This window comes from Lampris incognitus, chromosome 2 (genome assembly GCF_029633865.1).
Source record: "Lampris incognitus isolate fLamInc1 chromosome 2, fLamInc1.hap2, whole genome shotgun sequence".
NCBI lineage: Eukaryota > Metazoa > Chordata > Actinopteri > Lampriformes > Lampridae > Lampris > Lampris incognitus.
The window spans coordinates 23,549,156-23,563,441 of NC_079212.1; the positions used below are offsets into that span (position 1 = coordinate 23,549,156).

The 14,286-nt window shown below is 44.4% G+C and overlaps 1 protein-coding gene across 1 annotated transcript; it reads left to right on the forward strand.

Annotated features, from left to right (window-relative positions):
• Window positions 1–11,005: 11,005 nt before the first annotated feature.
• Window positions 11,006–13,489, forward strand: gpr182 (G protein-coupled receptor 182). The gene is made up of 2 exons (XM_056275061.1): window positions 11,006–11,114; window positions 11,753–13,489. The coding sequence occupies exon 2, from the start codon at window positions 11,756–11,758 to the stop codon at window positions 12,848–12,850; it is 1,095 nt and encodes a 364-aa protein (XP_056131036.1). The 5' UTR covers window positions 11,006–11,114; window positions 11,753–11,755; the 3' UTR covers window positions 12,851–13,489.
• The last annotated feature ends 797 nt before the right edge of the window (window positions 13,490–14,286 follow it).

Consider the following 14,286-nt stretch of genomic DNA (forward strand, 5'->3'; position numbering starts at 1 on the left):
GACCAGGGTCCAAGCTTTGAAAGCGAGTTGATCGCTGAATTTCTACAGTTATCTGGTGTGCGAAAGTCCCATACTACTCCATACCACCCGATGGGAAATGGCAGCGTCGAACGTTTTAATCGAACGCTAGGCGATATGATCAGAGCTCTTCCCTCAGAATCAAAGCAAGACTGGCCCAGACGTTTACAAACTCTCACATTCATGTACAATTGCACTGCCCATGAGACAACAGGATATGCACCATTTTACCTGATGTTTGGAAGGGTGCCCCGTCTTCCATTAGATATCCTGTTTGGAAACATCTTGACTGACCCTGATGTGACCGACTTTGGCAGATATGTCACGAAGCTGTCTGAGGACCTTAAGGAAGCCATGCTAATTGCTCAAGAGCATGTGACAAAGGAACAGAAAAGACAGGCAAGACTGTATAACAGGAAAGCAAAAGGACCGACAATTGAAATTGGAGACCGAGTGCTTGTGGCTAATAAGAAAGAGAGAGGAAAGAGAAAAGTTGCTGACCGATGGGAGTCTATTGCTTACACTGTGACTGAGCTGAATCCCCAAACGCACACATATAAGATACAGGACACTGTCACAGGGCGTGAGCGGACTGTCCATCGTAATCTAATTATGCTGGTGAATTTTCTTCCTATTCAAGATCTGCCACAGTCTTCTCAGTCTGGTCTCTCAATGTCCTCCGTCCAGTCCTCCGTCTCTGTCCATTCCATGGCCTCAGGTCAAGCTACGTCAGAGCACACTCAGACTCAAGTGTCCGTTCAGCAGGATGAGACTCAATGTGGAGTTGATGATGTGCACAGTCTTGTGAGCGTCCCTGAACCTGAAAATTACTCAGATATCCTGCCTGCGTCTGAGGAGAGAACCAGAGAATGGGTCAGTCACCTGAACAACACCCCAAGTCAACAGTCTCCTGAAGGAGGTGCTAGGGAGCCTTTTACTGACTTTACTAACGACGTGTTGACTGACAAGGTCCCAGACTCACACTCTGAACTCTCTCACGCCTCAATCACTGATGACACTGTTGATAGGGATGACACCTCGACTGTTAGTGGCCATCACACAGTTTTGTCTACAGTTACTTCTGACTCTGTAAGTGACGCTGCACATACTTTTGCACCCACTGAACTGCCTGAGTCTGCACCACACCGCACTACAAGTCTGGGTCATGTCGTTCGACCAGTTAACAGGCTCCTTTACACGATAGCTGGACAAGATGTCACTAGACCACTGCGGCACTGTAGTTCAAGCTCTTAGGGCATAAGTCTCTTTGTTTTTTTAATTTTTTTGCAGATCTTTCTAATGTCCTTAGAAGTGCAGTACTAGGTGAACACTTATACCTACTTCTATGTGTATTGACAGTTTTTAGGCAAGTGTAGAATGTGTAAGGCATTCTATAACCGGTGGTTGGTTGGAGAGTTTTTGACGTCGCTCTCTGTCCACCGCATCCTTAAAGGATACTTCTAGAGTTGGTCTTCTTGTGTGTAGTCCCATGACACCAGATGAATCATAGCTATAGTTTGCGAACATGTGTATAATTTTGTCCAGAATTCAGTGGAGGTGGGTGTAACAGAGTTGAAAATGACCTCACTCAGATAAAGTGAATTCTCCCAAAATTTGTATTTTAACATGTTATTGTAATCCAATGCTTTTTGATGGTTTGTGTAAACCCCAGATGTTGTACCGCATTCACTAAGGTTAAATATGAGGCTGCGCGACTGTTTGTCTATTAACTTTCGCTTTGATACATTTTGGGCATTTGCGCTATCCGTACCTGAGAGTTAGACCATTTCCGCTGGAGACTTGTATGCAGTCGCGTTGCAGCAGAAATCTCATGGATTGTTGTTTTATTTGTGAATGCAGGCAATAAAAGCCACTGTTAGGAACCCCTGGTCTGAATCTCTATCACGAACACCTGCACAAGTGAGGGTCGTTACACTCGCATTACATAAAGTACACTGGTACCCTATCCCAACGCCCTCAACTACACTGACCTTCTGAGATCACATACCTCATGCAATGACCTTGCATGAAGAGTGCATGGCCTGACCAGTGGTTGAGAAAGTGTTTGATATGGTCTTCTGTGCTCACTCTCTCACCTGAGATCTGCTCCCAGCCGGAATGTCCTGGTCTGAGGTTCGGGCCTGGTGTTTGAGTGTAATTGAAATATTTTTGCCCGCTTCATTTTGTACTGTTTATTTTGTGAGCATGATATGCTCAAAGGGGGGAAATGTAGTAGAAAAATACAGAACCACTTGTTTCTAGTTAGATGTCATGTACTGCTCTCATGTTTTGCTTACGACTTATGTTTTGCCTACAACTGACCCTTCCACAGATGTCAGCGCATCCTTATATCTCTGCAGATAGATAGGTAAGGTCGCAGCTGGCTGATATCAGCTAGGTCAGCTTAGATAACACATATTCTTGTATCTCTATAAAAATTTTGTACTCCTGTTTGGAGCTCTCTAACTCTCTCTCCCTCTTATTCGTACCTGTATGAGGGGAGCCTGTTTACAAATGCTGAATTAAACTTACTCAGAAAGACAAGACCGACTCAGGATTTTATTTTCTCGTTATTACAAACCCCAATTCCAATGAAGTTGGGACGTTGTGTAAAATGCGAATAAAAACAGAATACAATGATTTGCAAATCCTTTTCGACCTATATTCAATTTAATACACTACAAAGACAAGATATTTAATGTTCAAACTGATAAACTTTATTGTTTTTTGCAAATATTCACTCATTTTGAATTTGATGTCTGCAACACGTTCCAAAGAAGCTGGGACAGGGGCAACAAAAGACTGGGAAAGTTGAGGAATGCTCAAAAAACACCTGTTTGGAACATTCCACAGGTGAACAGGTTAATTGGAAACAGGTGAGTGTCATGATGGGGTAAAAAAGGAGCATCCCCGAAAGGCTCAGTCGTTCACAAGCAAGGATGGGGTGAGGTTCACCACTTTGTGAACAACTGTGTGAACAAATAGTCCAACAGTTTAAGAACAACATTTCTCAATGTACAGTTGCAAGGAATTTAGGGATTTCATCATCTACAGTCCATAATATCATCAAAAGATTCAGAGAATCCGGAGAAATCTCTGCACGTAAGCGGCAAGGCCGAATACCAACATTGAATGCCCGTGACCTTCGACCCCTTAGACGGCACTGCATTAAAAACCGACATCATTCTGTAAAGGATCTTACCACGTGGGCTCAGGAACACTTCGGAAAACCATTGTCAGTTAACACAGTTCATCGCTGTAATATATTCTCTATATTATCTGGATGTATCTTATACTGCTAATATATCCATAACAGTGATTTGAGCCGGAGACCAATTCCCAACGTCGTGTCCTCTTTATTGTAACTCTCCGACTGTCGCAGCAGTCAACATCCGGGGTATATGAGAGCCTAGCTTACCACCACTAGGTAGCGCTGTTGGTCTACTACACTCCTCCCCCTTAAACTATGAAGTTCCCCTAATAAAATATTATCACTCTAAAACATGCTGATATGGCAAATGATTTTCAACATCTTTTACTTGGTCATTACTGGTTACACAACCCACTTCGACCCACATTTGCTCTTTTACATATCAGTCTCAGGAACTCTTTTTCACATTTTTTTCTGAACAGGAGTTGAACAATTTAGTCTCTCAGGAACTCTTTTATTCAGGAACTCGGCTGATCTTACAAAGACAGTCGTTTTGGAGGTGCCCTCTCTCTCTGAGGGTATCGGCACTCAACCACCTCAGGGGAAGTGGATGCTCGGTGAGGAGGCGACACGGCCTTGCCCACCGAACCTCGTAAGGGTGTTGCAAGCTTCTCCGGAGCCTGCATCCTTGGAACAGGTGTATCTTCAGGTGAATACGGGCTAGCACCTATGGCTCCAGGTGTGCCTTTCCCCCCCAAATCCGCAACTGCAGGGTAGGTGTTGCTGATACCCATCTGGTCATCCTGAAACTGAAATGCCTCAGGAGGACTGGAGGGTCGGTCGAACAGCAGATGGTCAATGTGGACTGAACGTCGGTTCACTCCATTCCACACCAGGTAGGTGACTGGTCCGAGTCTCTTTTCCACTGTCCCTTTCGTCCACCTCTCCTTTCCTCCACGGAAGTTTCGGATCAGTACTGAGTCCCCCTCTGACAGATGTCTCAGCTTCGAGGCGGGTTGGTCATGATAGTCCTTCTGCTTTTGTTGTTTGTCCCCCACCACTCGAGCGAGGTCTGGCTTCAGCAGGCTGAACCTGGTCCTAGGCTGACGTTTGAGGAACAGTTCTGCTGGTGTGCAACCTGTAACGCTGTGTGGTGTGGTCCTGTATGACAACAGGAAGTTGGCGAGCCTGTGTTTCACTGTAATAGTGACGTTTTATTTCTTCTCATCGAGCAGCTGTTTCAGAAGTGAAGCTTTCACCGTCTGGACTGCTCTCTCTGCGGCACCATTAGAAGCAGGATGGTAAGCTGGCACCAAGGTCTGCTTAATGCCGTTGCTTTTCAGGAATGTTTTGTACTCCAGCGAGGTGAATTGTGGACCGTTGTCCGAGACGATCTCCTCAGGAAGACCGTAGGACGAAAAGATGCTCTGCAGCACTTCGATCGTTTTGGCGGCGGTAGTTGTTGCCATGGGGATCACCTCAAGCCATTTTGAATGACTGTCTACTAACACTAGGAAGTGTTGCTGATCCTTTTCTGCAGTCAATATGTAGCCTCTGCCACACTCTCGTAGGCCACTGCCAGCAGTGTAGTGGTGCTACTGCTGGCAGTTTCCTCACACTCTGACAAGCATCACATTGCTGCACTGCACGTTCGATATCCCTGTCCAACTGAGGCCACCATAAATAGCCCCTCGCCAAACTTTTCATCCTGCACCCTCCAGGGTGCCCTTGGTGTAGGTCGTACAGTAGTCGTTCTCTGTGTGCTGGTGGGATGATAATTCGAATTCCCCACAGAATGCATCCTTGTTCCACAGACAGTTCATTCCTTCGGTTGAAGTACGGTTTCAGTGTGTCATCGTTGATGTAACTCGGCCATCAAGACCGGGTCAGTTCCAGTACCTTGCATAGGACTGGGTCCTTGAGAGTGCTCTGTGCAATCTCTGTAGCCTGCACGGGTAGCTCATCTACTAATGAGAAATAAAAGTTGCTGTTCTCCTCCGCTGTGTTGTCCTTTTCTTTCCCCGGCAGTCTAGATAACGCATCCGCATTTGCATTGTCCGCTGACGTTCTGTACTCTATACTGTAGTCATAAGCCATAAGCCTCAGTGCCCATCTCTGCATACGCAAAGCGGCTAGTGTAGGGATTTCTGACTTGGGTCCTAAGATGGCAAGGAGGGGTTTGTGGTCAGTTATTAAACTGAATTTGCGGCCATAGAGATATTTATGAAATTTGGTCACGCCAAATATTATGGCCAACGCCTCCTTCTCTATCTGACTATATTTACTCTCTGCCTCTGTCAACGTACGTGACGCAAAGGCGATTGGTTTCTCGTCCCCATTTTCCATTATGTGTGACATTACCGCACCTATCCCATAAGGGGATGCGTCACAAGGTAATCTCAGTGGTTTCTGCGTGTTGCAGTGTACTACTACTGAGCTTTTCACTAACTGTTCTTTGGCAGCCTTGAATGCTGCTGCACTCTCTGGTGTCCATTTCCATTCGACTTCCTTCTTCAGGAGTTGGTGTAGTTGCTGCAATACGGTCGACAGATCTTTCATGAAACGGCCATAATAGTTTAACAGTCCTAGGAATGACCGTAGCTCTGTGACGTTTGTGGGCTGGGGTGCATTTACGATGGCGGCAACCTTTGTCTCAGTGGGGTGAAGTCCCTCTTTATCTATCAGATGCCCCAGGTACTCTACTTTCTCCTGCATGAAGTCACATTTTGCTCTTTTCACTCTTACCCCGTAGCTCTCCAGTCGGCTCAAAACCTCATCTAGGTTCCTCAGGTGCTCCTCTCTTGTTCTGCCTGTGACTAGTATGTCATCGAGTAAGCAGGTCACATGCTCTAAGCCTTGTAGTATCTGGTCCATCACATTCTGGAACATAGAGGGTGCACTCGACACTCCATATGAAAGTCTGTGATAAACATACAGTCCTTTGTGGGTATTTATTGTTAAATACTTCTCTGAGTCCTTCTCTAACTCAAGCTGTTGGTAGGCATGTGAGAGATCTAATTTGCTAAAGAGAGTGCCCCCGGCCAGTGTGGCGAAGAGATCCTCGGCGTTCGGTAGTGGATAGGTCTCCTCTTCCACACTCTGATTAACTGTGACTTTATAGTCTCCACAGATACGAATTGACTTGTCTGATTTGGGTACAACTACTATCGGGGCAGCCCACTGACTATGGTCTATCTTTGAGATAATACCAGCTTTTTCCAGCCTATCTAGCTCTTTTTCAACTGCGTCTTTTAGTGCGTATGGCACTGGTCTTGCCTTTCTGAAGACAGGTTTTGTATCTGGCTTCCCTTTGATATTTGCCTTAAATTCATGAATAGTGCCAGGCTCCTCAGCAAATATTGCTTTGTGTCTCTGTAACACTGCCTCTACATCTGTGTTATCACTGACCCCTGCTGGTGTAATTGAGAATATGCTTGCCCAGTCTAGTTTAAAATTGGCCAGCCAGTTACGGCCAAAGAGGGCTGGTCTGTCACCTTTCACAATCACAAGAGGTAAATCTCCACTCTGGTTGTCATATTTCGCATTGACAGTCACTTGGCCCATCGAGGGAATGTTCTCACCGGAAAAGGTTGACAGACGCACTTTACTTTCTTTCAGTGGCAGGTGTGAGAGATGTTCCTTGTACACTATCTCAGATACCAGGGTTACGGCAGCTCCTGTGTCAAGCTGCATGTCTACAGGGTTTCCTTCTAACTTAATATTGACCTTAATGTCCTTTTTTCCGTTACCAACTGTTTTTGTGGAGTACACTGTATTCATCGGATACGCACCAAACAGTTCATCCTCATTTCCATCTCCTCCCCCACTTGGACTGTGGTCTTCAGCCACATACTGTGTATGTCCCTGTCTATTTTTAGTTTTACACATTCTTGCTATGTGCCCTACCTTGGAACACTTGTGGCATGTCTCGGTTTTATACCTACATACTTGAGCTGCATGGTTGTTACCTCCACATCGGTAACAGGGTTGGTGCGTTTCTGTTCTCTGTGGTCTAGAGTTATCACTGGTAGGTTGCTTGCTTTTCCACTCGCTGGTGGACGACTTGCTTCTCCACGCACCCCGGCTTGTTCTCTTCTTGTCTATCTTATTTACAGTTGCAGCTCCGCTTGGTTTGCTGGCAAACTCCAGCGTATTCTTTGACGCCATTTCCATAGATAAGGCCAGCTCACATGCTTTTGCAAAAGTCAGATTGTGTTCTGCGAGCAACTTTCTCTGAATAGCCTCCACCTTTAAACCACTAACAAATCGGTCTCTCAGTGCTTCATTTAAATGCTGACCGAATTCACAATGTGTGGACAGGTGCTTTAAAGCAACCACATAATCAGACACTGACTCATTTTCTAGTTGGTTTCTTTTCTGAAATCTAAAACGTTCAGCTATGATTAGTGGCTTGGGTTTATAATGGGATGCTAGTTTCCCGCCCAGTACTGCATACGTGAGGCTACTCGGTTTTTCTGGTATGCAGAGGTTCTTTAGTAGGCCATAGGCTTCTGCGCCTATCACAGACAGGAAAACATTGGCCTTCTTACCGTCCTCCACTTCATTAACGATCATCCATTGCTCCAATCTTTCAAGGTACGACTCGAAGTCCTCTTTACCTTCCTTGTATTCAGCAATATTGCCGATGAAATGCGCCATGCTTGTGCTTGGCTTGGCTAGCTAGTCTTTTCTTGCTAGCTGGCTGTAAGCTAGCTTGTAGCGTCACGTTGCTTCGTCCGCTTTTATTAACTACCGGGATTACCTTCTCACATTAAAGGTATCCCATCCTCGTCGCCACTGTAATATATTCGCTATATTATCTGGATGTATCTTATACTGCTAATATATCCATAACAGTGATTTGAGCCGGAGACCAATTCCCAACGTCGTGTCCTCTTTATTGTAACTCTCCAACTGTCGCAGCAGTCAACATCCGGGGTATATGAGAGCCTAGCTTAACCACCACTAGGTAGCGCTGTTGGTCTACTACAGTCGCGTCATCTACAAGTGCAAGTTAAAACTCTACCATGCAAACGAAAGCCATATATCAACAACACCCAGAAACACCGCCGTCTTCTCTGGGCCTGAGCTCATCTGGGATGGACTGATGCAAAGTGGAAAAGTGTGCTGTGGTCTGACGAGTCCACATTTCAAGTTGTTTTTGGAAATCATGGACGTCGTGTCCTCCGGGCTAAAGAGGAAAAGGACCATCCATTGTTATCAGCGCAAAGTTCAAAAGCCAGCATCTGTGATGGTATGGGGGTGGGTTAGTGCCCATGGCGTCATGGGTAACTTGCACATCTGTGAAGGCACCATTAATGCTGAAAGGTACATACAGGTGTTGGAGCAACATATGCTGCCATCCAAGCGACATCTTTTTCAGGGACGTCCCTGCTTGTTTCAGCAAGACAATGCCAAGCCACATTCTGCACGTGTTACAACAGCGTGGCTTCGTAGTAAAAGAGTGCGGGTACTAGACTGGCCTGCCTGCAGTCCAGACCTGTCTCCCATTGAAAATGTGTGGCGCATTATGAAGCGCAAAATACGACAACGGACACCCCGGACTGTTGAACAACTGAAGTGGTACATCAAGCAAGAATGGGAAAGAATTCCACCTACAAAGCTTCAACAATTAGTGTCCTCAGTTCCCAAACGTTTACTGAGTGTTGTTAAAATGAAAGGTGATGTAACACAGTGGGAAACATGCCCCTGTCCCAGCTTATTTGGAACATGTTGCAGGCATCAAATTCAAAATGAGTGAATATTTGCAAAAAAACAAAGTTTATCAGTTTGAATATTAAATATCTTGTCTTTGTAGTGTATTCAATTGAATATAGGTTGAAAAGGATTTGCAAATCATTGTATTCTGTTTTTATTTACGTTTTACACAACGTCCCAACTTCATTGGAATTGGGGTTTGTACAAAGTTTGCCACCACAATGGATTGACTGAGACATGACAACAATGGAAGAAATTTCTACTGTAGCTGTTTGTTGATAACGAAATCGCAATTGGTGGGGGTTGTCAAAATTACAATTGGAAAGTGGTGCTCTGGAAGCTTAATGAGATTTGATGGGCTGTGACCAATAGCAGCTAAATGGTAGAGAGTAAGCTTTGGTAGACACTGCTGCAGTTAAGTTTTACTTCAGTCCTAGATGAAAACATGGTGAGGGTCAAGGACTTGTCACACCCTTCCCAGAAGCTGTAATTCTGCTGACTGTCTCCTTCCTGTTAAAAACGAAAAACGAGCATCGACTCCCACCAAAAAAACAGGAATCAAGCAGGATGAGCAAGGAAAGACAGAGATGTGTGTGTGTGTTTGCGTCTAGTGTGTTTCAAGGGGAGGGGGTCTCCATAAACTACAAAATGCTGACGATCAGTGAAGGCAGTTGGGACACCGTGTCCAGAGCACGGACCAGATCCTATTAATGTACACTTAATGTGATTCTTGGCCAACACAAATGTTCCTGCGTTCTCGCTCTGACCTGTGTCATGACCTTGCTGTCACTAAGTTAGGTTGATGGGGACCTCAACGTGACTTGTTTTTCCTTATGGGCGGGGGGTGTCCATGCAGTCCCCCTTCAATCATGCTTGCTGAGCACGAAAAAACTGATAACTCCTGAGCACTTTTGATTACTTTTGATGCATGCTGACTTAACTTAAGACTTTCAGTAAACCATATAATTCTACAGAAGCCTTGCTGGTAATGATGTCACCTTCACTCGGGATGCATTTTTTGCAATAGTTCAGTAGTTGAAGTGGACTTAAAGTGGGCATCGAAATTAGTTGTTGATGGATTAGAGGGCATGTGTGCTTGTAGTGTCCACTTCCTGACTGACGTTGATGTGCTACAGGGCTTCCTACATCCCCCATATACTCTGTCACTCATTTATTGCTCTTCAGCAGAATTGGGGGGAGGGGGGGTTTCCTGGCATTGTTCTGTGCCATGTGGTGAATGTTTTCTGTTGTGATATTGTAGTCTGCACTATGCCAACCGCCCATAGTTGTACTATTATATTTCATTTTTTACAGGATCTTGAGTACTAAATCGTTAAGCAGTCCCACTGTTGCCCACTCAACTGAAAAATGGTCCATTCCATGTAACGCTACTTTGGAAGGTTACTTTGGTACAAGTTAAGTTTAACACAAGAGCAAGACATCATGTTACAGTCACCTGTCTCAACTGACAGTCAACAATACGCAAACAACCCATAACCCCTGAAGAGGGACAGTGTTTTAAAGGCAAGGAAGAGCAGATACCATGATACAATTCATTGTTGGAATTTTATTTATATATATATACACACACACACACACACACACACACACACGAACACCCTCACACACAAGGCTTGACACCTGTCAAATGAGAGTAAAATTAAGAGACTACAGTAATACTGTCAAATTACTAGTTGGTGGGTGATGAATCACATTCTAAATGTCATTGCATCAGCATCTGTCTGAAACAGGCAGAAGCCACACTTCTCCAACTGTACACTTCTCATGAACGCACGTATCTTATATATGTATAAAATGTATGTCTGGGCTGTTAGTCAATCAAAGTCCAGCCCCCCAAAACTCAGGTGTCCATCCCCCAAACCTGGTTCCTTTTAGCTGTGAGGTTTTTCCTGCTCTTCAGCACCACTCCTGCCTCCTCACTGAGGATGTCCTGTTAGATTTGGTATGTGTGTGTGGGGGGGGGGCATTCCTGTGTGTTTGTGCATGTTTTGTGTGTGTATTTTTGCATTAATGAGAGATAGGAGGGGAGAAAGCCTGGGCTGTCTGATTGCACAGATACCTTAAACAGCAGAGCTTATAGAGTCAGAGTGTGTCTGGAGGCTACATACAGATCACATCCTGCTTGTTCTAGGGGACCATTAGGCCTCAAGAGGGATTGTCCCTCTTCATCAGCCAACCTCTCCACTTGCCTCACCACTTCACCAAGGTAATAAAATGACAAATGGCTGCCTCATGCTCTCCCTGTCGCTCTCTCTCTGTCTGTCTCTGTCTGTCTGTCTCTGTCTCTGTGTCTCTCTCTCCATATATATATATATATATATATATATATATATATATATATATATGAATCCCAGTTGTTTTCTTTACTTTTAAGAATTAGACTTAGTAATATTGGATCTTAAATGGAATATTAGTCTTTCTGTTATTTCCATAGAAAGGGGACTGGGGAATCAAATAATTTCTTTATACTGAGGATTAATAACAATAATTCTTGACTATCTTTCTTAGTTGGGTATGCTTTTTTTTTTAACCTAACACTACCTTGTCCTTGAAAATGAGTAGCACTTTATCTGGAATGTGGATGATGGAAAATGTGTTGTAATGAATCAAGATATTTACAAGCATGCAGTCCCATAGGACTGGTTGATGCCTTTTTCTTTACATTATCAAGGTTGTGTAATGGTATTCTAGCTGGCTGTTGTGGTAAACCTTCAGTTTTAATAATCCTGTCTGCCTCCCTCCTCCCTTTGTGCTTCTGTTATGCAACATTTGAAAAATAATGTAATCAGATTAACCCAAAGCAAATCCACATCTGAAACAATTTCTCTCTGCTTTTTGCTACAGACCATGAGTACTGGTGGGCACAGCAACCATTCTTTAGATTTCTTCAATGGCACACCGTGGTTTATCTATGAATGCTCAATTGAGCTCAACACGAACTCCCGGCGTGTTGCCCTCTTCCTCATTTACCTTTTCATCTTCGTCGTGGGCCTGTTCGAGAACATGTTGGTCGTCTGGGTCAACTGGCGGCGGCGGCACTCAGCCAATGGGGTCCTATTCTGTATTATCAATGTGAGCCTTTCGGACCTGATGGTGATTGTGATCTTGCCTTTCTTCATGATGGAGATAACTGTGAACAGCGTGTGGCTGTGGGGCCGCTTCCTCTGCAAGGTCACCCACCTCATCTATGTGGTCAACTTCTACAGCAGCTCCCTCTTCCTAGCCTGCATGACCCTGGAGCGCTACCTGTCCCTAACCAGGCCCTCCTCTCGAGCACGCTTCCCCGTGGCAGGCCGGAGACGCTGGCTCCTCTGTGGAGGCCTGTGGCTCCTCTCTTTTTTCCTGGCCATACTGGAAAACGTTCACGTGGACCTTCTGGAGTGGGACGAGCCAGGCTGTTACATGATACCAGAACACCTTGGCTGGTACACTTGTGTGACCTTCATATCCCTGTTTTTCCAATTCGTGGGGCCCGCCACTGTCATCATCACCTGTAACGTGCTGATTGCCAGAGCAGTTCGCAAAGCGCCAGACGTGGAGGGCCACAGGGATGTGTGGCTGGTGCATGTATACTCACTGGTGTTCGTGATGTGCTGGATACCATACCACCTGGTGATGTTTCTGATGACCATAGATGACCTGGACCCCTTCCTCTTCAGCTGTAACACAGTAGAGCTCATGTACTTCTCACACAGCGTGGTGCAGTGTCTGTCATTTTTCCACTGCATCGCCAATCCTATTCTTTACAACTTCCTCAGCAAGAGTTTCCAGAACAACCTCATCAATATGGTGGTGGACTACATACCAAGAGAGGCCCCTCCAGTGACTGAAGTCCAGGTTAGTTCAGGGGCCCATCGTAATGCCACCAACAAAGGAAGGACCAAGCAAGAGAAGCGAAGACCTAGTAACACGAGCACCAGCCACTCAGATGTTGGAACATAAGAAAATACTCAATGTCTAAGTTTAAGTTACATCCTCACAAAGAACACACTAAAACAGTTTGTTTAGTTATGAAGGATAACGCAAGGATAGGTAGATTCTTATTAATGGAGGTTAACTGAGGCCAATCTTGTGTGTTATTTCACTCTGGTAATGTTTAATGTCTGTGGTGCATTTTTTGTCTGGTATGTAAAAGACAGTCTTGACACCTTTCATCATCAACCTCCTTGATTTGTCTGTTTTGTTTTCATTTGGCACATCACCGGTGTGAAAAGACAAGAAACACTTTTTCCCCCCCTTCAAGTTGATGAAGTCTCACAGGAACTCTCGGCAGAAGGAATGCTGGTGATATAACAGGAATGTCTGGAAGCAGATCTGTTGTCTGACCAGTGCAAGATAAGACCAATTCTCAAACCAGCTTAGAGTAAACATTCTGAAATTGTGGCAGCATAATAGTGGATAGAATTTTTTTTTCTTTGTCATCATTTATGAATAGTTAAACAGGTTTAATCTTAGCATACAATGAATGATTTTTGATACTGCTGTACTCTGTATGTGCTTTAATATGGATGCCTTTAACGTTTAATAAAACTACATCAAACAGTATTTGCATATTTGCACCCAGTTAAACAAGAAAATGGCTCATAGAAAATTAGTGATTTGCAACAAAAGTGGGCTATAATATAAAATGGTCTATTATCTCTCTCTCTCTCTCTCTCTCTATATATATATATATACACTACCGTTCAAAAGTTTGGGATCACCCAAACAATTTTGTGTTTTCCATGAAAAGTCACACTTATTCACCACCATATGTTGTGAAATGAATAGAAAATAGAGTCAAGACATTGACAAGGTTAGAAATAATGATTTGTATTTGAAATAAGATTTTTTTTACATCAAACTTTGCTTTCGTCAAAGAATCCTCCATTTGCAGCAATTACAGCATTGCAGACCTTTGGCATTCTAGCTGTTAATTTGCTGAGGTAATCTGGAGAAATTGCACCCCACGCTTCCAGAAGCAGCTCCCACAAGTTGGATTGGTTGGATGGGCACTTCTTTGAGCAGATTGAGTTTCTGGAGCATCACATTTGTGGGGTCAATTAAACGCTCAAAATGGCCAGAAAAAGAGAACTTTCATCTGAAACTCGACAGTCTATTCTTGTTCTTAGAAATGAAGGCTATTCCATGCGAGAAATTGCTAAGAAATTGAAGATTTCCTACACCGGTGTGTACTACTCCCTTCAGAGGACAGCACAAACAGGCTCTAACCAGAGTAGAAAAAGAAGTGGGAGGCCGCGTTGCACAACTGAGCAAGAAGATAAGTACATTAGAGTCTCTAGTTTGAGAAACAGACGCCTCACAGGTCCCCAACTGGCATCTTCATTAAATAGTACCTGTTAGAGCCTGTTTGTGCTGTCCTCTGAAGGGAGTAGTAC

What these genes read in the sequence shown, in the direction of transcription:
- gpr182 (XM_056275061.1), top strand. Translation starts at nt 11,756, where the DNA reads ATGAGTACTGGTGGGCACAGCAACCATTCTTTAGATTTCTTCAATGGC.